At 44.1% G+C, this 23,976-nt stretch overlaps 1 protein-coding gene across 1 annotated transcript in view; it reads right to left on the reverse strand.

Moving 5' to 3' along the window:
- Positions 1-80: 80 nt before the first annotated feature.
- Positions 81-23,976, reverse strand: part of SLC35D2 (solute carrier family 35 member D2) — a 30,044-nt gene continuing 6,148 nt past the window's right edge. The window contains exons 3-13 of the mRNA XM_083702127.1: positions 23,741-23,827; positions 21,897-21,964; positions 16,734-16,805; positions 14,486-14,554; positions 12,456-12,558; positions 10,221-10,313; positions 9,190-9,257; positions 5,745-5,823; positions 3,104-3,186; positions 2,494-3,006; positions 81-2,116 (exon numbers count right to left, since the gene is read on the reverse strand). Coding sequence (XP_083558253.1) covers positions 2,904-3,006; positions 3,104-3,186; positions 5,745-5,823; positions 9,190-9,257; positions 10,221-10,313; positions 12,456-12,558; positions 14,486-14,554; positions 16,734-16,805; positions 21,897-21,964; positions 23,741-23,827 — 825 coding nt within the window. The 3' untranslated portion in view covers positions 81-2,116; positions 2,494-2,903. The remainder of the gene's footprint in view (positions 2,117-2,493; positions 3,007-3,103; positions 3,187-5,744; positions 5,824-9,189; positions 9,258-10,220; positions 10,314-12,455; positions 12,559-14,485; positions 14,555-16,733; positions 16,806-21,896; positions 21,965-23,740; positions 23,828-23,976) is intronic.

Raw genomic sequence — 23,976 nt, forward strand, 5'->3', positions numbered from 1 at the left:
TTTTCGTTTCATATTCATTCATATATAGCATAACATAAATATTATTCCTTTTCATTATTATTATTATTATAGAAAAGCCATAGAGGAAATTGACAGTTTAATTACAGATATGAACAAGTTATAAACAGAACAGATACTATTTTCATGACTTACAAGAAGGTATCCTATTACAAGATAGTTGTGTGCTTTCATATTTAGGGATATTTCCATTTCAAGATTTATGTCTGACTATCATCAATCACCACATAATTATCTCCTTTGGCAACCTGCCAACAAAATACATTCAATCCGCCATGTTCCTCTCCCTGAATTTCTGGATATTTCCATTTTTCTAGAACAGGCATAGGCAAACTCGGCCCTCCAGATGTTTGGGGAGTACAACTCCCATCATCCCTGACCACTGGTCCTATTAGCTAGGGATGATAGGAGCTGTAGTCCCAAAACATCTGGAGGGCCAAGTTTACCCATGCCAGCTCTAGAACATATGTGCCACAATATTCATGTACTTAATCAGAAGTACTTACAGCATCTCCTTTCAATGCATTTGCACCATGCAGACTGGCTAGCAAAAGATACCCAAAACCTGATTGTCTCAGATATATTAATGAAAACCATTCTAGTACCTCTTGCTTCCTTAAACTGCAACCTATTCAAAGCTCCCAATTTAGAGTTTTTTGTGGGTGGGGAAAGGTAGCTGAATGAAATAGTAAGAACATTTCCCCAAAATTTCTCCAAATGGTAAAGGAATATTAGAATCTCCTCCCTGCTTGTGTCATTTGCTGGTGGTGTTCTGGTCAGAATCCTGAGGGTCAGACAGAGACCTGGAGGGGCCACATTTGACTCCACTTGGCCTGAGGATCCCAGCTCTTGCCAGGGAGATTTAAGCAAAAACCAAGTGACTTGAACTGAGGTATTAAGCAGCCAATTCAGGTTCTGCAAACGGCAAGCAGCCAACCTCTGTACCTGTGTTATTATTTTATGCCACTAGCTATGAACGTTCTGTACCTCTGTCTCCCATCTAAAATGTTCCTGTTCTAAAGGTGAAAAGTGTCTGAGAAAGGAATTTTAAGGAACTTTGCCCTGCACTGCAGCTTGCCTAATACTTCAACCTCCATTGGCTTTCTCCCAATTAACCCAATTAGCCCAATTAACCTGGAACAGCCCGGCCAGGGCAACATAGCAAGAGATGATGGAGTCAGGTTTGGATCTGGCTAAAGACAATTGTCCCACTGGGAGAATTAAACAAACAGAACCAGCACAGTAAGAAGGAAAGCCCTTAATAAAAACACTCTGGCTTGGACCCAAAGCTTGTGTTGTGCCATTCTAGAGGGTTCCTTGACCTTCATGGGCTGCCAGAGGTTCAGCTGGAAGTGGGAGAGGGAAAACCCCAATTCCATGAGCAGAACTGCATTCAGAGAAGTTAAGGTCCATGCCAGTGAACACCAACCTGCTGTTCATCCTTAAGGTACAGAATGTAATTGGTATCGGATGTGCCCATGCCCTGCATGGCATAGTTGGCATCCAGCGAGATCATTCAGTGCAATCAATCCCCAGACCGCCCAATGTATCTGGAGGTTGCAGATCACACTGGAGGCCTATGCTCCCACAAAACTGGTGGGGCACATTCACAAGATCACATTAATCTCTGCAATCAAATGGCTAGTTTCTGGATAGCACAGGAGTTGCCTTTGCAAATGACATATTTCGTCTCCAGCATCCTAGAGCTGGGGGGAGCCAAGGGGACATCTAAGTCCAGGGGTCAGCAAACTTTTTCAACAGGGGGCTCTCAGACCTTGTGGGGGGGCTGGATTATATTTTGAAAAAAATAATGAACAAATTCCTATGCCCCACAAATAACCAAGAGATGCGTTTTAAATAAAAGGACACATTCTACTCATGTAAAAACACACTGATTCCCAGACTGTACGCAGGCTGGATTTAGAAGGCGATTAGGCTGGATCTGGCCCTCGGCCTTAGTTTGCCTACCCATGTCTAAGTCTATCCTTCAACCAGTACAATGCAGCCCAGATCTCTAAAGCTCTGAACTGAGGCAGCTAGATGTGGGCATGACAGATGTGTGCTGTCGAGTTCTTAATCGAAGTCCACACATGTGTGGCTGTTAAAAAGGTAACGGTACCCCTGCCCATATGGGCCAGTCGTGTCCGACTCTAGGGTTGTGCGCCCATCTCACTTAAGAGGCCGGGGGCCAGCGCTGTCCAGAGACACTTCCGGGTCACGTGGCCAGCGTGACGAAGCTGCTCCGGCGAGCCAGCACCAGCGCAGCACACGGAAACGCCGTTTACCTTCCTGCTATAAAGCGGTACCTATTTATCTACTTGCACTTGGGGGTGCTTTCAAACTGCTAGGTGGGCAGGAGCTGGGACCGAAAGACGGGAGCTCACCTCACTGCGGGGATTCGAACCACTGACCATGCGATCGGCAAGTCCTAGACACTGAGGTTTTACCCACAGCGCCACCCGTGTCCCGTGTGGCTGTTAGCACAACAATATTTTGCAGTCTGTATCTTCTGGTCAATCCTTTTCAAAATTTAAGCAAGGAGTCTACCCATAGCTACAGGCAGTCTGGGAGAAAAGGCAATTCAACACCCTCGACAGAATAAACATGGAAGAAGGACCCCTGGATTTGACCCAGTGCAAAGATTTCCCGTGGAAGGAGCAAATTCCCAAACCCTGCCACCCATCCATCTACTGTAATTAGTCTTACTACATAAATAATGATCAAACATGCCTGCGGCTGGCTGTTTTCCAAGATCATGCCTTGTCTCACAAGGATGCCCTGGACCGCAACGCGAGATGAGGTAGAACGTCCACTCCTCAGCCGCTTCTGCATTGAACTTCCACAGGAGCCTGCATCCTCCCAGCTTCTCTTGCCTTTTGTTTCTGCTAGCTCTTGGCATCTGGCAATGCTTTTTCTTCATCTGTGGAGATCTTAGGACTGTCGTTTCCCCGTATGGTTAGAAACGAGTATCTCAGTCCTCCTGCCATGCTGAAGGGGGAAAGCAGAGAACACACACACATGGTCAGAAGGCCATGTCTCCTGTCCTCCATGTGAACTGGACATGCAATTCAAAACCCCCACTCACCAGATATTTAGCCCTATGAAGTTTAGCATGGAAAAGATATAGTCTCCACCAATTAGCATTCCAATGTAAGCGATGGACACATTCTGAAAAAAATAAAGAGGCATGCTTTAACTTATTAACCAGTGAAGGCGGTGAAGGTCCTGTGTGAGTGTCTGAAGGCAGTTGGAGGATGGATGGCAGCTAACTGATTGAGGTTGAATCCTGACAAGACAGAAGTACTGTTCTTGGGGGACAGGGGGCTGGCTAGTGTGAAGGACTCCCCGATCCTGAATTGGGTAACTGTGCCCCTGAAGGACCAGGTGTGCAGCCTCGGAGTCATTTTGCACTCCCAGCTGTCCATGGAGGCACACATTAATTCTGAGTCCAGGGCAGCTGTTTACCAGCTCCATCTGGTATGCAAGCTGAGACCCTACCTGCCCGCAGACTGTCTCACAGACATGCTCTAGTTATCTCCCGCTTGGACTACTGCAATGCACTCTACATGGGGCAACCTTTGAAGGTGACTTGGAAACTGCAATTAATCCAGAACACGGCAGCTAGACTGGTGACTGGGAGTGGCCACCAAGACCATATAACACCAGTCCTGAAAGATCTTCATTGGCTCCTATTACATTTCCAAGCACAATTCAAAGTGTTGGTGCTGACCTTTAAAGCCCTAAACGGCCTCGGTCTAGTATACCTGAAGGAGCATCTCCACCCCCATTGTTCAGCCTGGACACTGAGGTCCAGCACCGAGGGCCTTCTGGTGGTTCCCTTGGTGTGAGAAGTGAGGTTACAGGGAACCAGGCAGAGGGCCTTCTCGGTAGTGGCGCCTGCCCTGTGGAACGCCCTCCCACCAGATGTCAAGGCAATAAACAACTATTTTACTTTTAAAAGACAACTGTTTTAGGGAAGTTTTTAATGTCTAACGCTGTCTTGTTTTTCATATTCGGTTGGAAGCCGCCCAGAGTGGCTGGGGAAACCCAGCCAGATGGGCGGGGTATAAATAAATTATTATTATAATTATTATATTCTCCTAGTATCACTGTGCTGTAAGGCAGTGTTTTTCAACCACTGTTCCGCGGCACACTAGTTTGCCGCGAGATGTTGCCTGGTGTGCCATGGGAAAAATTGAAAAATTCGAAAGATTTAAAAATAAAGTATTTTATAATTTTTCATATTTCTGTTTACTTACTATTTCATAATAAAGTAATTATAAAATACTTTCTTTGTGTTTATTTGATTCCTGTTCAAGAGAATTACTTTATATATAGTCAATATAGGCACAGAGTTAATTTTTTTAACATTTTCTAATGGTGGTGTGCCTCGTGATTTTTTTCATGAAACAAGTGTGCCTTTGCCCAAAAAAGGTTGAAAAACACTGCTGTAAGGCATACTTGTTCTCAAGAATTACAAGAGGTTAAGAAAATATTCTGATCTAATGTTGATGAATTGAAACTAACATGTACTTTTGGGTTGTCAGTAATGGCCACTACAGTGGTACCTCAGGTTACATATGCTTCAGGTTACAGACGCCGCTAACCCAGGAGTGCTTCAGGTTAAGAACTTTGCTTCAGGATGAGAACAGAAATTGTGCTCCAGCGGCACGGCAGCAGCAGGAGGCCCCATTAGCTAAAGTGGTGCTTCAGGTTAAGAACAGTTTCAGGTTAAGAACAGACCTCCGGAACAAATTAAGTACTTAACCTGAGGTGCCACTGTATGTCTCAATAAAACTTCAAAATAATAATATGTGGGATCCATGGCAGCAGAAGAAAAAGATTCCCCCATGCTGTTCTGTTTTTTAATGCACACAGCAATCTCCCTCCATTTGAAACATTGTGTTGCCCTCCTGGGGAAACAAGAGATATTTGTTCAGTGAGTAACATCTCATCAGGCTATGAACTGCAGATAAGAGGTATTTGGCCTTCATGATGGCACTGTCCACATCTTCAGAATCCTAGGAATGTCCACAGTATTTATAAGCCCCCAGTTCTCATGATAAAGGTTTTTTTTCTAAGGGCAATTAATGAATACCTCTTTGTTCACTTCTCAGGGTTTGCTTTTCTTCCCCAAAATAAATAAACCTTTATCATATTTCTAAATTTTGATTTTCAAAAATAACAATACCAAAAATAGAAGAGAGGCGAAGAACTGCCGCAGTACAATGTCAATAGAGCATAGCATCACATAGCATCACAGATAAGCACAGACATATTAGAGTCCTAATATGGTTTCCCCTTAAGAAATCATGTCTGGAGAAATCCTAAGCTTTAATTCCACCCCCCTTCCAATTTATTCCCTGTATAAGATTACTCAGACCAGACCCAGTCTTCATACGTCTTGTACTGTCTCCTATTGTATAGAAACTTGACCTCTTAGGTGTTTGTCTTACTGGTCCAAGATGCCTGTTTGCCTATCATGATAATATAGGCTCAGGAACGATTCGTCTCTGCCATTTTACGAGCTAACCAAAATAAAATTCACACGCCCACAAAAAGAATCGTCTGTGGCGTATCCCGTCGAATCCATTTCTCTTTAGCAAACGCACTGTCATTCAAACAAATTAAGTTTCCCTATCGGAAGACGAAAATGAAATCTGAATGGATTCCATAGCTAGTTCTGATGCTGTCACTCATCAACAGGTCCTGTTGGTTTCGCTTACCTTGATAGCACCAACCACTGTGGTTGTGAGGGCAGAATTATAATGGCTGCATAGGACTGTAGAATACATCAGAAGGAACCTAAAGTAATAATAAAAAAAAGTATCTTGATCCTGTGCTCCTTTTCCCAGAAGCAAGCATGCACAGGATTGCAAACTTATGATACCATCATTTCACTGCTCCTCTTAAACAGGGTTGTATATATTTTTAACACCTCCAGCGTGATCTAAAAGAAGTTGAGCTGGGAGACTTATGTATAAGATGATTAAATAAAAACCTGTGCTTGTGTGGACTTCACCACCCATGTTTGACTATACAATTTTCACATCCTTCCATGTGGGCCAGAGTGGATAAAAATAAATGATTTTAAAAAAAATAATTTTAAAAATCGGATTTTTTTTTATTTAAATCCATTTTTTTTATTAAAATCCAATTTTAAAAAACAATATATATTGGATTTTCAAAATAAAATGCTTTTGGAGGAAAAATCTTACTAAAGATAGTTTTCTATTTCAGTTACATTATGGTCCAAAGGCTATTCAACAGGAAATAAGAATTTGTTTTAAGTTTCTCATGTGTGCTAAAACTCAATCTAAGTTTTCTTTTTTAAAAAAACTGTTTAACTACATCAGTTAACAAACATGGATACATATGCAGTAATGTTTTCGTTTTAGTTAAATAAATTGTTTAAATTGTTCTTAAGGAAATGATTGTTTTTCTCCTTCCAATAAAGTACAGCAGAAAAGCTGTACAGATATAAACAGTTAACTTATTAAACCTCACAGCAATCTCATAATTATCTGTCTATGTATTTCTAATAGTATAACCAAATCAGTAATTTTTGGTATAACTGTAAAAAGTACCCTGAAAATTTATTATGCCAAAAATGAAACCTTCATCTGGTTGTAAATATTAAGATTATACCAGCAAGAATGAGTCTTTCTGTAAAAAAAGAAGAAGATGTAAATCAAGCCTTAATGACTTGTGATTTAAATTGTGATTTAAATCAATTTGATTTAAATCAAATCCACCCTGATGTGGGCTATCCAAAACTGCCACACAACTTGCTGTCAGAGACTTGACTGAAGGGGACGAGATTGAGAAGGAATGGTGGAAATGCCTGCCCCCTTTCTCCGGAAGCTTCCAGACAATAGGAAGGCAGTACAGTAATACCTTAGTTCTGGAACGTCTTGCAACTCGAACGCTTTGGCTCCCGAACGACGCAAACCTGGAAGTGAGTGTTCCAGTTTGCAAACATTTTTTGGAAGCCGAATTTCTGACGCGGCTTCTGATTGAGTGCGAGAAGCTCCTGCAGCCAATCGGAAGCTGCTCCTTGGTTTTCGAACTTTTTCGGAAGTCGAACAGGCTTCCGGAACGGATTCCGTTCGAGAACCAAGGTACGACTGTATTGAATTAGAGCGGCGGTTTGAGGAAGGTCACAGCTCAGAGACAGGCGAACAGAAGAGTTGGGAGGTGTCGGGAGAAGAGGAAGGGGGGACAGAGTCAGAGCAGCCTGCTGACGCATTATAACTGGAGAGTATTTCTGACCCCTCTTCTCCCAGAACCCGGCACCCATTGAGAGTACAAGAGGAAAGGACTCAGGAGACAATTAGCACTTGTCGGCCACCATAAGGGAAAGTGCTGTTGCTAGGAAGGACGGGGAAGGAGCTCAGTTGGAGCAACGCCATTAATGGGAGACAGATTGCATTCTTTTGTCTCGTTGTGATGATTGAATAAACTCATTAATCAGAACTCTTCTTTGTTTTCTTTGCTTCTTGCTGCCACTGGCGAAGGGATAGAATTCCCAGAAGCCTGACGCTTGCTCAGTCAGAGACAAATGAAATGAGGGCCACTGCATCATATACCGTATTTGTCGCCCTATTGGACGCACCGGCCCATAGGACGCACCTAGTTTTCAGGGGCGGAAATCAAGGGAAAAAATATGATTTCCCCCCCGCAGCTCTGGGAGCAGCGGACAGGCTGCACGCAGCCTGTGTGCTACTCCAAGACCTTCTCCCTGTTTTTGCGGGAGGTGGCGGAATTCCCCCACCTCCCGCAAAAGCCCACAGGAGCCGCGCGCGACTCCTGCAGGCTTTTCGACCAGGAGGGAGAAGGGACTGAAACGGCCAGTCAGTCCCTTCTCCCTCCTCGGGGAAAAGCCCCCAAGAGTGGCGCGCTCTTCAAAGGGTGCACAGCTCCTGCGGGCTTTTCTACGAGGTGGGGGAATTCCCCCCCCCCCGAAAAACCAGCAGAAGCCGCGGAGCCCCTTTAAAGAGTGCGTGGCTTTGGCCTGCTTTTGCGGGAGGTGGGGGAATTCCTCCATCTCCCGCAAAAGCCCACAGGAGGGTTGGAGAGTAGCGGGAAGGCGTCGCACGCCTTCCCGCTGCCCCCCATCCTCTGGGGCTGGCGATGGGGGAAGTGCTGCTTTCCCCCCCCCGCCAGCCTCCAACCCGGGTCAGAGAGTAGCTGCCCCCCATCCTCTGGGGCTGGCGATGGGGGAAGCACTGCTTCCCCCCCCGCAAGCCTCCGACCCGGGTCGGAGAGTAGCAGGAAGGCATCGCACGCCTTCCCGCTGCCCCCCATCCTCTGGGGCTGGTGATGGAGGAGGCGCTGCTTTCCCCCACCGCCGGCCTCAAAGAGCAGACTCTCCTGGCTTCCCGCTGCCCCCCATCCTCTGGGGCTGGTGATCCCCCCCGCCAGCCTCCAACCCGGGTCGGAGAGTAGCAGGAAGGCGTTACGCGCCTTCCCGCTGCCCCCCATCCTCTGGGGCTGGCGATGGGGGAAGCACTGCTTTTCCCCCCGCCAGCCTCCAACCCGGGTCGGAGAGTAGCAGGAAGGTGTCACGCGCCTTCCCGCTGCCCCCCATCCTCTGGGGCTGGCGATGGAGGAGGCGCTGCTTTCCCCCACCGCCGGCCTCAAAGAGCAGACTCTCCTGGCTTCAGCGGAAGCAACGCAAAGCCTCCGGAGTGCAGGCTTCAGAGTCTTTGCGTTGCTATCGCTGAAGCCAAGGAGCCTGCATTCGCCTCATAAGACACACACACATCTCCCCTTCATTTTTGGAGGGGAAAAAGTGTGTCTTATAGGGCGAAAAATACGGTAATCACAGAGTTGAGTTGGAAGGGACCGCAAGATCATCTAGCCCCATGAAGGAATCACAGCTAAAGGATCCCTGATAGATAACCACCCAACTTCCAACAAAGAGTCCACCGCCTTCGCAACCTTCCTTGTGCTTCAGAATACATGGTTCTGAATTTCCTGGAAAATGCCTTAAAGATGGGGAATTAAAACCCTATTTGAACCAATCGGGTTTCTGATCTTCCTAGGTTTACGCTGTAGTTATTAACTGTTATCCCAACCTGCTGACTATATAAAGGTCAAGAGCAGATTTGCCGGATGAAAAACAAAACAAAAAACCCAGTCAGTGATTACTTGTCAAAGACACCTTACCCCAGTACACAGGAAAGAAGAAATTGAAAGATAAATAAAACATTTGTCCACTCCTTGAAGTTGGTGGCCTATAAAAATAAAGAAGGACATGTTTTAGGTATGTTTTATTGAAAATAGATATTCTAATAACCCAGTTAAATAAACAGAAAGATGACACGGTTGATATATCTGATGCTCGAGAATTGCACCAAGGTGCCTGCTCTGAATTTAACCACCAGCATTCTTTGAATATCACTTGCAATCAAGATGGATCTAAAGACCTATTCCTTAAGACCCCCACAAAAGGTTAGACATGTGCTGTTTTCATGTCAGTTTCAAACCCAGACATGCATTTAGAATGTGCAGAGAAGATAAAACAAAGGAAATTTAAGTTGTGCCCCATGTTTACTTGCAATCTCTCTAATTTTTCAAACCTGTTGTACCAAGTTTGCATAATGAGGACTTGTTTGCTGTTGGCTGCTCTGTAGTTGGGGAACTCCCTTGTAAATTTGAATCAATTATTTCCATTTTCATTTGGCTTTAATGGCCATTTTCAGCAAGACTTTGATTCTGCAAGATTCAAAGGATTAACCCCTTCTTCTTCTTCTTCTTCTTCTTCTTCTTCTTCTTCTTCTTTTAAAAAGTGTTGCTACCCAACCCCTGAAACCATCTGCATAAAACATTTCCCTAGTTAAAACACACTTGTTCTCAATTGGGCAGGAAGACTGTTAATTTACATTTTTTTTGTTGCCAATTGTTATTTGCAATCATGCTTCTAATTTCCAGTGGTTATAGTCCCTCTTCAGTGTCAGAATTATGCCTGCCTTGATGATTTTTAGGGAACCGTTCCATAATGCTGACCCTGGGCTTTGTTGACCATCTGCGCATGGTCCCTGGAAACCCTCTCTCCCTGGATTTTTTACTCAAAACTTTCCTAAGTTATCTTCTTTCCATGAGCTGAAGAGAAACTCCTACCATTCTGAGAACAGAAATGAGGATCCAAGTCAATGGATGTATTACAATGACTTAAGTGGTTTGCAAGCACAGCTTACCTGTTGGAAGTCTCCACTGAAGAAGCTTATGAGAACTGTAGGAATTACCATAAAACAGGCATTATAAAAAATGACTCCATATTTTCCCAGCTCCTGTATAAAACAGACACACCTGTTTGACAAGCTAGTTAAAGATCACTTAACAGCCACGGGCGGGGGTTTGTATTTAAAGATCTAATGGCACTCTAGCAAGAAAGCAATTCATCCATTTAATATATGCTTGCAGTTTCTGTAATATATGCTTCTGTAACAAAAGGTTTCTTACTAAATAATCAACTCAGTGAAGTCCCGCCTATGAAATGTTTGTGTAGGCCTGGTTAAAACTGACCAAAATTGGAGTACACACTCAAACATCTTACCATCTTTTGTTTATTTATATACCACTTTATTGTAAAAGACCTCAAAGAGAATCACACACACACACACACACACACACACACACACACACACCTTATTGGTAAAAACAATTAAAATAATGATTTAAAACCTTCAAAAAAATTAAACCCTGCAATAAACTAAAAAATGCATTCCAGGCATCTAGGCAAGTTTGTCTAAACAAAATGTTTTTGCAGGCGTCAAAACGCTGCTTGCCTAATATCAATAAAAGATTGATTTTTTTGGCAAACACTGAACAGAGATTATGTGGCACCTATCATAGGAAAAGGGACGTGGGGGACACTGTGGTCTAAACCACAGAGCCTAGGGCTTGCCAATCAGAAGGTCGGCGGTTCGAATCCTCACAATGGGGTGAGCTCCCGTTTCTCGGTCCCAGCTCCTGCCAACCTAGCAGTTCAAAAGCACGTCAAAGTGCAAGTAGATAAATAGGTACTGCTCCGGCGGGAAGGTAAACGGCATTTCCGTGGGCTGCTCTGGTTCGCCAGAAGCGGCTTAGTCATACTGGCCACATGACCCGGAAAAACTGTCTGCGGACAAACGCCAGCTCCATTGGCCAGTAAAGTGAGATGAGCAACCCCAGAGTTGTCCACGACTAGACCTAACTGACAGGGGTCCCTTTACCTTTATCATAGGAAAAGTTCTGCAGATAGAAGCAGTCAAGTGGGAATATATGGAGTAAAACATTATGTCAGGTAAACTGGTCCCAAGTTGCTAAGTGCTCTGTATGCTAATAGTAACATTTTGAACCTGGCCTGGTAGCAAATAATCAAATCAGTGCAGGTCTCTGAGCACAAGTGTGATATAGCGAGAAGGTCTCAAACTGCCAGTAAAAGCCCATTTACATGCTACTATGCTCTGCTCATTTTTTCTCATGAAGAAACATGGCCTGAATTTTACTATCTAGTGGTTAGTGGTTATGTGCCTGTTCTAACCATCTCCAAACCGCAACACACCAGGGCCGTTAAAAATCTTCCCAAAGTGAGTTCAGCAAGGATTCAAGGAATAACATTCTAAAATGTTATTGCATGGCTGCCATACACCGTGCATTTTTTTTTAATCCAAAAAGATCTCGTAACAGTTATGTGAAGATCTCTTGAATTAGTCTAATGAAGGATACAGGAAATTGGTGTAGTGGTTAAGAGCGGTGGACTCGTAATCTGGTGAACTGGGTTCGATTCCCTGCTCCTCCACATGCAGCTGCTGGGTGACCTTGGGCCAGTCACACTTCTCTGAAGTCTCTCAGCCCCACTCACCCCACAGAGTGTTTGTTGTGGGGGAGGAAGGGAAAGGAGATTGTTGGCCGCTTTGAGACTCCTTCGGGTAGTGATAAAGTGGGATATCAAATCCAAATCCATGTAAAGGCAAGAGAAGCTAATGAGATAACTGAATTTTGCTGATAGTTGAATCATAGGCTGGTCAACCTTGCAGCACCTCCTTGGGCCCCATTCAGCCCAGCTTTCCCAAGACTTCAGCCCAGATTTACAAAGCTGCCTGTGTCTATGTTTACATAAAGATCAGTTTCCTTCTTGATCTAGCAGCTAGCCAATCTTAGATTTCCTTTTCTGAGATGTTTCTGGCTTCTTAGAAAGATGATACATCCTTTTAGAATCATGACATCAGGGTGAAGGCCAAAGCTGGAAAACCATTAACTAAATACCTAAATATTTAACTCCTGTACTGTCAACCTCTTAGCAGGAACAGTATGTACAAAATTGAAGTTGACTTTCACAATCTTACTCAAGTCCTAATTAAGGCCGTCTATGAACATATTCATAAATTCTTAGAACAAAGATGATCATTCCTTGGTTTTTCGTGGAAATGAAATCCCCACATAGTTACCTTGGGGTCAATTTTTTGTTTTGTGTAAACACCGTTTGCTGCTGTGAAGACATCGTTCAGCAACACAGAGGCATAGCCTTCCATGCTGAAAGCTAGATCTGATCTGGAAGAGAGAATATAGAGATGAAGGCATTTAAAAGGCATCCTTTGAACAGTGTTGTGCGTTGCTGCCTTCCCAAACCAGTTCCATATTATAAAACCTGATGACACTAACAGCACGTTCAGAAGTCCGTAGCATAAAGACAACAGCAAATGAAACGAAACAGCAGGACAGTTCCAGATAGCATTTCACTCAGAAATCGCTCCGATTCATTCCTGGCAACTTCTCTAATGGTGACTTAGCTGATCTATGCAAGCCAAAATCAGACTAATTCTCAAAAGAGATGGGCAGGAAATAGCCATGAGTAGACTTTTAACAAGTGTTACAGCTAAATATCCCCTGTTCACTTCAACAGAGCTTGTGCTGTGCAAACCTCCCAAACAAGTTGGTAGCAGTTTATTGGTGGGTCATGACTAGGGTTTGAATCTTTCCTTAGGTCTGAGACCATTTCCCCACCTATATAACTATTGCAGACTCATAGAATTGTTGTGTTGGAAGGGACCACAACTATCATCTAATCCAGGGTTTCCCAAACTTGGGTCTCCAGTTGTTTTTTGGACTACAATTCCCATCACCCCTGACTACTGGTCCTGCTAACTAGGGATGATGGGAGTTGAAGTCCAAAAGCAACTGGTGCCCCAAGTTTTGAAAACCCTGATCTAGTTCAACTCCCTGCGATGCAGAAATCTTTTGCTCAATGTGGTACCTTCCTTTTTTGTGGTGATACAGGAAAACCATTCACCTACTGTAAAAAGGTAAAGGTAAAGGTACCCCTGACTATTAGGTCCAGTCACAGACGACTCTAGAGTTGTGCACTCATCTCGCTCTATGGGCCAAGGGAGCCGGCGTTTGTCCGCAGACAGCTTCCGGGTCATGTGGCCAGCATGACCAAGCCGCTTCTGGCAAACCAGAGCAGTGCATGGAAATGCCATTTACCTTCCCGCCGGAGCGATACCTATTATCTACTTGCACTTTGATGTGCTTTCGAACTGCTAGGTGGGCAAGAACAGGGACCGAGCAACGGGAGCTCACCCCGTCGCGGGGATTCAAACCGCCGACCTTCCCATCGACAAGCCCAAATCTCAGTGGTTTAGACCACAGCACCACCCGTGTCACCTACTGTGTCTTGGGGCAATTCCCAGCAGAAGTACAAGGTTAGTAAATGAGAGTGAAGTGAAGAAATGACTTTGCTTAGGAGAGCAAGCACTCTTTATGTTTAGCAGAAACACGAAATGCAGTACTGACTCAGCTGAAGCTAGTTTTTAAGTGATTTTCATATTTCATAGCCCCAGATCCAAAGAATAGTGTAAATAACTCCAAGCGCTCAAGGAAGCCTTGGAACTTGTGTTTCTCCAACAACAGCCCATCTTTTGGAACTGAAGAGAAATTTAGTTGTAGTTTTTATATGGTATGGAAAAGGCAGTGCGCTGTCAAAGGAGAGGAAATGAGCAGACCAGTGTTGAGAGCAGCTGAGGCATGTGCAGATCAGCGCATTGCTCTGCTGTCTCCAGCACCAATCATCAGGGAAACAGAAGTGGTTTTAGAGCGGCACAACTGGTGCGGCCACACGGGGCTCCGTGCTGCGGAGGGCAACACAACAGCACTGCACAACTGAGAACGAGAGTTGGAGGTGTGCCAAATTTTAGGGCTGCTGAAATTTGAGAGCCCAATGACCGCCACTGAGGGCAGCAGGGTGGGGAAAGAACCAGCTGGAAATGGCGACTGAAGGCCACATGGACATCAGTCAAATGGTCGCATGTGGCTCGTACATTATGTGATGTAAAGGACTGCGGAATAAAAGCATCTGCGGAATAGTGCAGCCATCTCCTGCACTAATTCTTCTGACAGTTCCTGACGAAATGGTTTCATTCTCGTGGTACACTCAAGAAACAAGGATCCAACACAGAAGGAAAGGACTTTAAAATCTTACCCTGCTGCTATGAAAGCTCCAAGGATGATTGCGAACACACTAATTACAATGCTCAGTGAATAGCGCTTCCTGTATAAAGAGAAACCGTATGGTTGATCCCATTCAGTTTATAACTAGGATGAACACTAATCAAACTAAACACTTATCTGAACCAGCATTATGCATCTCAGAAAGTGGTTTGTGACACAGCAGAATGAAACAAAAGAATTAGGCTTATTTCTTTTAATCATACAGCACCTGGAGGCTGACAAGATTCCAATTTCCCCCCATTCTAAAATATTTTGAAGCTTCCTTTAAAAAGGGTTGTAGATCCCAGATTCAATCCCTGGGATCTTCAGGAAGAGCTGGCAAATATTACCACCTGAAACCCTGGATGACACAGCAAAAAATGCTGAGCTAGATAGAGTAATGGTCTGGCTCAGTGAAAGGCCGATGTTCCCATTCTGTCTTACAAATAGGTCAGTCAAAGCCAGGGATCATTTGTGATGCCTTTCCAGGGATTTGTTTCTGATGCACAAGCTCCAATGGCTTAGTGGAGTTCGCAGGGGATAGCTCAAAGAAGAGGGAAACTCCAGCCATGGAAAGGGGTAATGAAGTATCTCACACAAACAACATCAAATGCATCTCCAGAGTCATCTGTATCTTACAATGCAAATCTGAGACAGGTTTACTCACAATTTTGTCCCGTGGCACAGTCTCAGACAATTGTGTATAGGACTGTATACTTAATGATTCAGTGACGAGACAGTTACAGTAAGACATGGGTAAGCAAACTAAGGGCAGGGGGCCGGATCCAGCCCAATCGCCTTCTAAATCCGGCCTGCGGACGGTCCGGGAATCAGCGAGTTTTTACATGAGTCGAATGTGTGCTTTTATTTAAAATGCATCTCTGGGTTATTTGTGAGGCCTGCCTGGTGTTTTTACATAAGTCAAATGTGTCCTTTTATTTAAAATGCATCTCTGGGTTATTTGTGGGGCATAGGAATTCGTTCATTTTTTCCCTTCAAAATATAGTCGTCTCCCCAAGGCCTGAGGGACAGTGGACCGGCCCCCTGCTGAAAAAGTTTGCTGACCCCTGCAGTAAGACAAGAGTATATGTAGACTCCTGAAAATACTCTACGCAAATTGCTAATTGGTTTTACGATGAACTTCTTGCAATGCACTGGGCTTCTTGCAAAAGCTCAGTGCTAACTTTGAGTTGGGATTACACCCTCCCTCTCCGCTATGAAAGCATTTGGGAACTCCCATAATAAATCCCAATAATCTACGTTCCAAACTTGTACATGATTCATCTGATTTTGGCAAGAATGCAGAGCCTTGCAGCTCTAACATCTTGCTTATGGCGGTGTCTGATGCTCCACAGAAAAGGGAAATCCTTTTCCTTTCATGTGTGAGTGAAATAAATTCGATTTGGGACATTAATAGGAGAAAACCCCTTTATGACCCAATCATTAAGGAGCCTGACTCAAAGGCATATTGCAATCTTTACTGTATTGTGTGACACAGCCTGGCTGAGATGGTGTGATGTTATCATGTTCACAAATATTCCAAATGCTCTGGAAGCAAGGAATCTTTGTGATCCAAATTCTGTGAGGTGGAGAACAGCTGTCAGTTTCGTTGGGATCATCTCTCCCAGGCCCTAGGAACAGGAAAAGCACGATACGCAGGCTACTGACTGGAAAGGAAAGATGAAGGAAGGGTGTCATGTTGGCAATGAACTGAGAACAGGAACCTGAAGAAGGTTCGAGAAGATGGAATACAAGGAGGTCAAGGTAAGTAAAGGAAATGAAACGAAGAAAGCAGTGTGCTAAAAAAATCTGGAAAACAATATGTGATTGGGGCATGGAAAAATCAGGAGCCAATGAGAAGGAGAAGATAAGGGAAGTCTGGGAGGTCAAGGTTATGAGGTCCAGATGTGCACAGTACCTTTGAGAGCTTTGTAGAAGATGTGGCTTCTGCTGTTATTCTACTGTTGGGCCAAGAAACCAGCAGGGTATTATGGGGTGGAGGGCTGAACTTCACATACTGAGTCAAACTAACAAGCCAATTCTTTTGCTGCAGGTTTCTAGTGCTTGTAGATTAACTGGTGTCCGCTTTGTACCCAGTGCATAGTGTTCTGAGAAGCCTGAATATTATCATCAAAATTCAATTAGCCAACAGGAACTACAGTACTCATCCATGCATTCTGGCCAGATAGCCTATCTGATAGATGGCAGTGGCATTTCAAAAATGGGAGGCAAATACTCACCCAAGAACAATCACTTCCAGCAGTAATGTAAGAGGAATGGTAAACTTCCTAAGGACTGTAAACATTGGCAAACTAGATTTTTTAAAATAGAAAGAGAGGGGGAAAATATCCATGTCATGTCAGTTGCAAGGTTTTTTTAATGCTTCTTTGTCTCTGCTAATGATATCAATTAATGCTTCTTTGTCTCTGCTAATGATATCATCCTGCATTAAGAAACATGCCTGAACAAATTCTTAGCCTCTGTCATGGCCAAATGTCAGTCTGACACCACAGGCCGAATACACAACGGAATAGCTGGAAGTGACAATTCAAAAAATTAAGCAAAACTTGGAACTCTGCACAGCGCAATATTCAATGAAGAAAAAGTCATAGTATCAACCAATGAGGGCCTTAAGATCAGCTGGGGAGGCTCATAACATGCAGCAGAATAATTCTTAGTGGCTGTACCCCACTTACAGAATTCCCTCCCAGTACAGATCTCCAATTGTCCCTCACTTTCTATGGATGTCAGGCGCCGAGTTAAAGTGAATTTATTTATTTTCATTGGCTTTTGGAGCACCACGAGGATGGCTTTGTTGCAATGTTTTATTGTGCCACCGCCTGCTTTGGACTGCGGCAATTGTATTTCATGCCAACTAATTCATTTTAATATTGTGCTGTTTATTTCTTCCATTGTTAGCCACTATGGGCTCTGCTCAGAGAAAGAGCAAATTATAAGCAAGAAATAAGAAGCAATGAGTCAATTAAGGTTTTGTGTAAACCATTTAAGAAGATGTTTTTTTAAAAAATATATTCATTTATGCTTCTTGTTAAATAAATAAATGACATAATGTCTCCCAACAATCACTAGCTGTAGGCCAAGGCATTAGGGCAGTCACTGTCAAAGGTATTGGGGCTGAATCAGCCTTGGTTGCTTGAATGAATGATTTTTATTGAGAGAGGGTGTGCCACTCAAGTCTTTCAGCCACTTTTGAAACCACTGACTATGGTAACCTCCTGGGCTGAGTGTTCAGGATGGGTACCGGAGACACTGTATTTCAGTGATTTCATTCCTCCTTGCACTGAACAGTCCGGAGAGCAGCAGATTCCACAAGGCGCCATTTTGTCCCTGAGGACAAACATCAACATTGGGTAGGGTCTCCCCGAACCCAACTCCAGAAGTGGCAGGAAAAACCCACACTCGTTTATTTTCTCACACAAAAAGCTGAGAATAAGCCCCAGATACCTGTACCTCCTCCCCCCAGGAGGAGGATGGGAAATCCCCAGCGTAGAATCATATTACATTGCCAGCCAAGTACACCACATAATCCAGCATATTCTAGAAGACGAGTGGAAACAATGGGTCTATTTGGAGAGAGATGCCATCGAAAACATCCCCCACAACAGCATACCCATTTCTCCAACACAATCTAAAGAAAATCCCCACAACTCTGAACAGGTTCACACAGGGAAAAGTAGGCAAACTATCCCCATCCCCCTGGCCTATCACCCACTATTCCAACACGCAGCACAAAACCTCCCGATAAAAACCTGGAAAGCCAAAGGCCTACACTGTTTGAAGGACTTCTACAAAAACAACAAACCCATATCAAGACAACATTGGATATGGTCCCTAGGAGTTTTGGAGCATGATGGCATCAGTACACTGGTGACACCTAAGCTTTATTTCTCATCTGATTCAGGAGTGGCTGCCCAAGCCCTGGGCCGGTGCCCAGATGTAGTTGTGAGCAGGCTGAGCTCCAATAAATGGAGTCAGAACCCTCGAAAGATGGAGGCTCTGTGGGCGGTAGCTCCTATAAACACAGTTCAGGCGGCTGACAGCATGTGACATCTCTGCTAAAGCATGTGCACCAGTCGCCCACATGTAATGATGGGGGCTAGTCTCAATTTTTTACGTGCTTTATTTCTGGAGATCATGGAGCTAGCATGAATCAAATATAAAACACTAGCTTTTATCTGAAACATGGCCAGGAAGGTACAGAAAACATCATGATCATTAATGCTTACGGAAAGCATCAGCACACTAAACTTGAAGTCACCAGAAAGTTAATCATCACCCTTCTGTACGTAGGAACCAGGCTTCACACACACAATAAAATCCTCCTTCAAGGGTAAAATTATGATTCGGGAAGCATACGGTCTTCCTGAGATTAAGGTTGTGTCCCTTCTGCTTCAAATATATCTCAGCAAACAGGAATATACAATGGTTCAAATGACTCAAGTATTGTGATATTCGCTCAGCCAGGAAGTCCCTTCCCCTCTCCACAGATTACAGTAGAACCCAGTTCTTTTTTCCTGGGGGTACGCAGGGGTACGCATACCCCTAAATGCAGTCATACCTCATGTTACGTTTGCTTCAGGTTGAGCGTTTTCAGGTTGTGTCCCGCGGTGACCCGGAAGTACTGGAAAGGATTACTTCCGGGTTTCGCTGCTCATGCATGCGCAGATGCTCAAAATGATGTCACGCGCATGCGCAGAAGCAGCGAATTGCGACCCGCAGGTGCAGGTTGCATTCTGCTCATGTTGTGAACAGGCCTCTGGAACAGATCCTGTTTGCAACCAGAGGTACCACTGTATTTTGTGAATCTAAGTTTGGCCTCATTGAGGGGGAGTATTTCAATATGAGTAGGAAAATGAGAGTACAGTGGTACTTCGGGTTAAGTACTTAATTAGTTCAGGAGGTCCGTTCTTAACCTGAAACTGTTCTTAACCTGAAGCACCACTTTAGCTAATGGGGCCTCCTGCTGCCGCTGTGCAATTTCTGTTCTCATCCTGAAGCAAAGTTCTTAACCCAAGGTACTATTTCTGGGTTAGCAGAGTCTGTAACCTGAAGCATATGTAACCTGAAGCGTATGTAACCCAAGGTACCACTGTACCCCTAAACATTTTTCTTAGAAAAAAAAGCCCTGGTGGAACCTAAACTATAATTAAACACCAAATTTCCAATGGTCAGGTAGCTCACAGCTCCAACGGGATCCCTGTAGCTGATTATCTAGGTTCTCTTACTGGAGGTCATATTTTGGTCTCTTACTCCCCCTTCCCTCCCTCCCTCCCTCGTCTTCCTCCCTCAAGAATTATCCCTGCACTTCACTAGACCACAAATCAGAGAATGGGTGTGAGATTCTGCTGCCTTGCTGGCATAGGATACGGAAGGGGAGAGCTTAACTTACATGGAAAGCATAGATCTCTATCGACTTGCACTCAGCTTGCTTCAAGACCAAGTATACAGCCTCCCCTTTTTCTTTTAGCATGGGCCTGTGCCACATCGATACAGTGGTACCTCAGGTTAAGTACTTAATTCGTTCCGAACGGACCTCCGTTCTTAACCTGAAACTGTTCTTAACCTGAAGCACCACTTTAGCTAATGGGGCCTCCCGCTGCTGCTGCGCCGCCGGAGCACAATTTCTGTTCTTATCCTGAAGCAAAGTTCTTAACCCGAGGTATTATTTCTGGGTTAGCGGAGTCTTTAAGCTGAAGCATCTGTAACCCGAGGTACCACTGTACACCCACTTCCAGGCTGAGGTAACTTTACAATTAAGCTGTGTGTGTGTATTGTGCAATTTGCTGCCTGGGTGTTTGCTACCCAGCAGCCCGAAGGAGCATCTGTGTGCTCAGCCTCTTTTATTTTCATGCAATAAACCTATCTTCCTCTACATCCTGGTGCGTGAACTTCTTTACTGGGCATAAGGTTCAAGGGGGGTGCGCAATGACTCCAAATAAAAGATTCAATTCCTCTCAGAGCTGTACTTTGGGTAGGGTTCCTCTTTTTCCAGGACCCACCCTCTTTTTCAGGGGTAAAATTTGAGACAAATTGCATTTATTTGCTTGGAACGGCCGTCATAGCATCCTCTTTATTTTTGCTCTTCAAAATATGGCAACCCTAACTTCACATAGATGGTGGACATAAACCTGTTTACACATATGCCACAAGGCCAGGTTCAAGGCTCTCGCATTGATAAACAAAGCCTTTATATCCCAGCTCAGTCACTGAGTTCATCAGGAAGAGCTCTGCTAGTTCCCCATGTTTCAGAAGCCCAACGGGCTTCAACTAGAAGACAGGTCTTTAACGTTGCTACTCGCATGCAAAGAATACTCTCCCTGCCCTCTCTCTGCAGGCCTCCTTGCTGTTAACTTTCAGACATCTCTTGAAGATTTTTCAATGCTTTTCACAGAATCATACAGTTGGAAGGAATCTTTTGAACCCTTGACCCTGAAATTAAGACTCTCATGCTCTACCGACTGCACTATACAGTGGTGCCCCGCTAGACAAATGCCTCGCAAGACGGAAAACCCGCTAGACGAAAGGGTTTTCCGTTTTGGAGGTGCTTCGCAAAACAAATTTCCTATGGGCTTGCGGGTTCCTGCGGGTCTTTTTCCTCCCCCCCTTTTCCCAAGCCGCTAAGCCGCTTATCAGCTGATCAGCTGATCCACTAAGCCGCTAAACTGCTAAGCTGCTAAGCCGCTTAACAGCTGATCCGCTAAGCCGCTTATCAGCTGATCCACTAAGCCGCTTAGCAGCTGATCCGCTAAGCCGCTTAGCAGCTGATCCGCTAAGCCGCTTAGCAGCTGATCCGCTAAGCCGCTTAGCAGCTGATCCGCTAAGCCGCTTAGCAGCTGATCCGCTAAGCCGCTTAGCAGCTGATCCGCTAAGCCCGCTAAGCCACTAATGGGCTTGCTTCGCAAGACGAAAAAACCGCAAGACAGAGAGACTCACGGAACAGATTCTTTTCGTCTTGCGAGGCACCACTGTACTGATAGGCATATTCAGTGGTTTAGATTTTTTTTTTTTTTGCCAGTCGTTCTTCTTCTTATTTTTATTGCTTTATATAGCGTATGTTTTATTGCATTTCTATATCTTGTCGAACAGCACCTTGATACTTTGAGTGGAAGGTACATAAGTATTTTTAAAATAAATAAATAAATAATAAATAAAATAATAAATCAACGGAAGGTATGTACTAATCCTTTCTAACTGCCTCACGCAGAACATAAGAGCAATTTGACCCAGTGTGTGTTGTCCAAAACAATCTGTGGATGTGGCAATATGGCTCTCATTCAATCAACATGTAGTTACAGCACGGCTCTAATAGTCTCAAAACATTTTCACTTACAGGGGCTAAATAAAAACCAAACTGCCCGGCAACAACCCAACTTATGCTGTACCTTAACTTGCTTGTACTTGATAATCCACTTATGTGATTCCCGACGTAAATCAGAGGAAGTGGAAACAGCTGAAACAAAATGAGGGTACCATTTAGAATGAAACCAGTTTTTTCTCGAAACTGTGGAAGAAATCTATTCAAGTTAGTTCATACAATCCAGCACAGAGAGAAATGATTGCCACTTTTGAACTTTGGCAATGTTTTATACAACATTCCAGGCCCTGCTTATTTCAATAAAAGAAGTTTGATCTCACAAAAATGAAAATTACCAGGAACCATGAAAATAAAATAAAGGAAAAAATCAACACGTCATGTTTACACCAACCACAATTTTGACCCCACTAAGCCTAACAAAGGGATGCGGGTGGCGTTGTGGTCTAAACTACAGAGCCTAGGGCTTGCCGATCAGAAGGTTGGTGGTTCGAATCCCCGCGACGGGGTGAGCTCCCGTTGTTCGGTCCCTGCTCCTGCCAACCTAGCAGTTCGAAAGCACGTCAAGGTACAAGTAGATAAATAGGTACCACTCTGGCGGGAAGGTAAACGGTGTTTCCGTGCGCTGCTCTGGTTCGCCAGAAGCGGCTTAGTCATGCTGGCCACATGACCCGGAAGCTGTCTGCGGACAAACGACGGCTCCCTCGGCCCATAGAGCAAGATGAGCGGTGCAACCCCAGAGTTGTCTGCAACTGGACCTAACAGTCAGGGGTCCCTTTACCTTTAAGCCTAACAAGAGGACAGCAGAAGGCAACCATTTCACATTATAAAGTAGGGGTGGAGAATTTGTTGGGACTCCAAATCCTATCATCCCACACTGACTAGGGCTGATGGGAGTTGGAGTCAAACACCATCTGGAGGACCAAAGGTTCCACACCCCTGCTGTAAAGACTCAATAAACATGGGCCAAGTTGAAAGATTAAAAATCTAATGGATGTTTACTTGGAGCACTTCGTGTTTAATTGGGCTCATTTCCAGATGACTGTAGAGAATTGCAGCCTATGTTTGTTCTAATGTTTCCAGCCCAACATCTGGGCTGAAAAATATGGATCTACACAACACACAATTCGCCAGGTGGGAGCCAATTCAGAGGCAGCATTGAACACAAAGTCCACTCTTTAATTGAATGAATAGGAGTGTGAGAGAGGAGAAACTGGCTGTTACCCTCTGCTCTTGCAAGCGACTCCTGCCTTTTTGGCTATATAAGAACTGGTGCAGGGAGAAGCAAGGATGCTATTCATATACAGTTGTACCTTGGAAGTCAAACAGAATCCGTTCCAGAAGTCTGTTTGACTTAAAACAATTAAAATATAATAAAATTTATTATTTATACCCCGCCCATCTGGCTGGGTTTTCCCAGCCACTCTGGGCGGCTCCCAACAGAATATTAAAAGCGCAATAAAACGCCAAACTTAAAAAACTTCCCTAAGCAGCCCTGTGGAACACCCTCCCATCAGATGTCAAGGCAATAAACAACTATTTTACTTTTAAAAGACAACTGAAGGCGGCCCTGTTTAGGGAAGTTTTTAATGTCTGGTGCTGTATTGTTTTTAATATTCAGTTGGAGGCCACCCAGAGTGGCTGGTGAAACCCAGCCAGATGGGCGGGGTATGAATAATAAACTATTATTATTATTATTATTATTATTATTATTATTATTATTATTATTATTATGCCTGCAGTAAACCATGGTTTAGCATTACATACTTTGTTGGAGAGAAAAACTCAGTACTCCCTATGGCGGCTAGACAAGCATGGGGCAAAAAAGCTCTAAAGCACTGATTATATTATGCAACATATAATATAGCATCAGATTAGGATTTTCGCTTTCTAAAATTATGCACTTTGTCTTACCTTCATAGGGATACTCTTATCAAAATCGGGGAAGTGAATGATTCTATTCAGTTTTGACACATATAAGATCAGAATAGTGGTTACCATCTAAAAAACAAAATAATAACAGTCATGTACACAACAGCAAAATACTATTTCAAATATACGGGGGGGTGAATCACAAAACACTTTGTTAGTCTGCAGAAAAGCTGCATTGCTGCACAGCAAGAGTGGGTTCTCCTTTCAGTGATTCTAAC

The sequence above is a fragment of the Podarcis gaigeae genome (genome assembly GCF_964106915.1).
Source record: "Podarcis gaigeae genome assembly, chromosome: 11".
Taxonomy (NCBI): Eukaryota; Metazoa; Chordata; class Lepidosauria; order Squamata; family Lacertidae; genus Podarcis; species Podarcis gaigeae.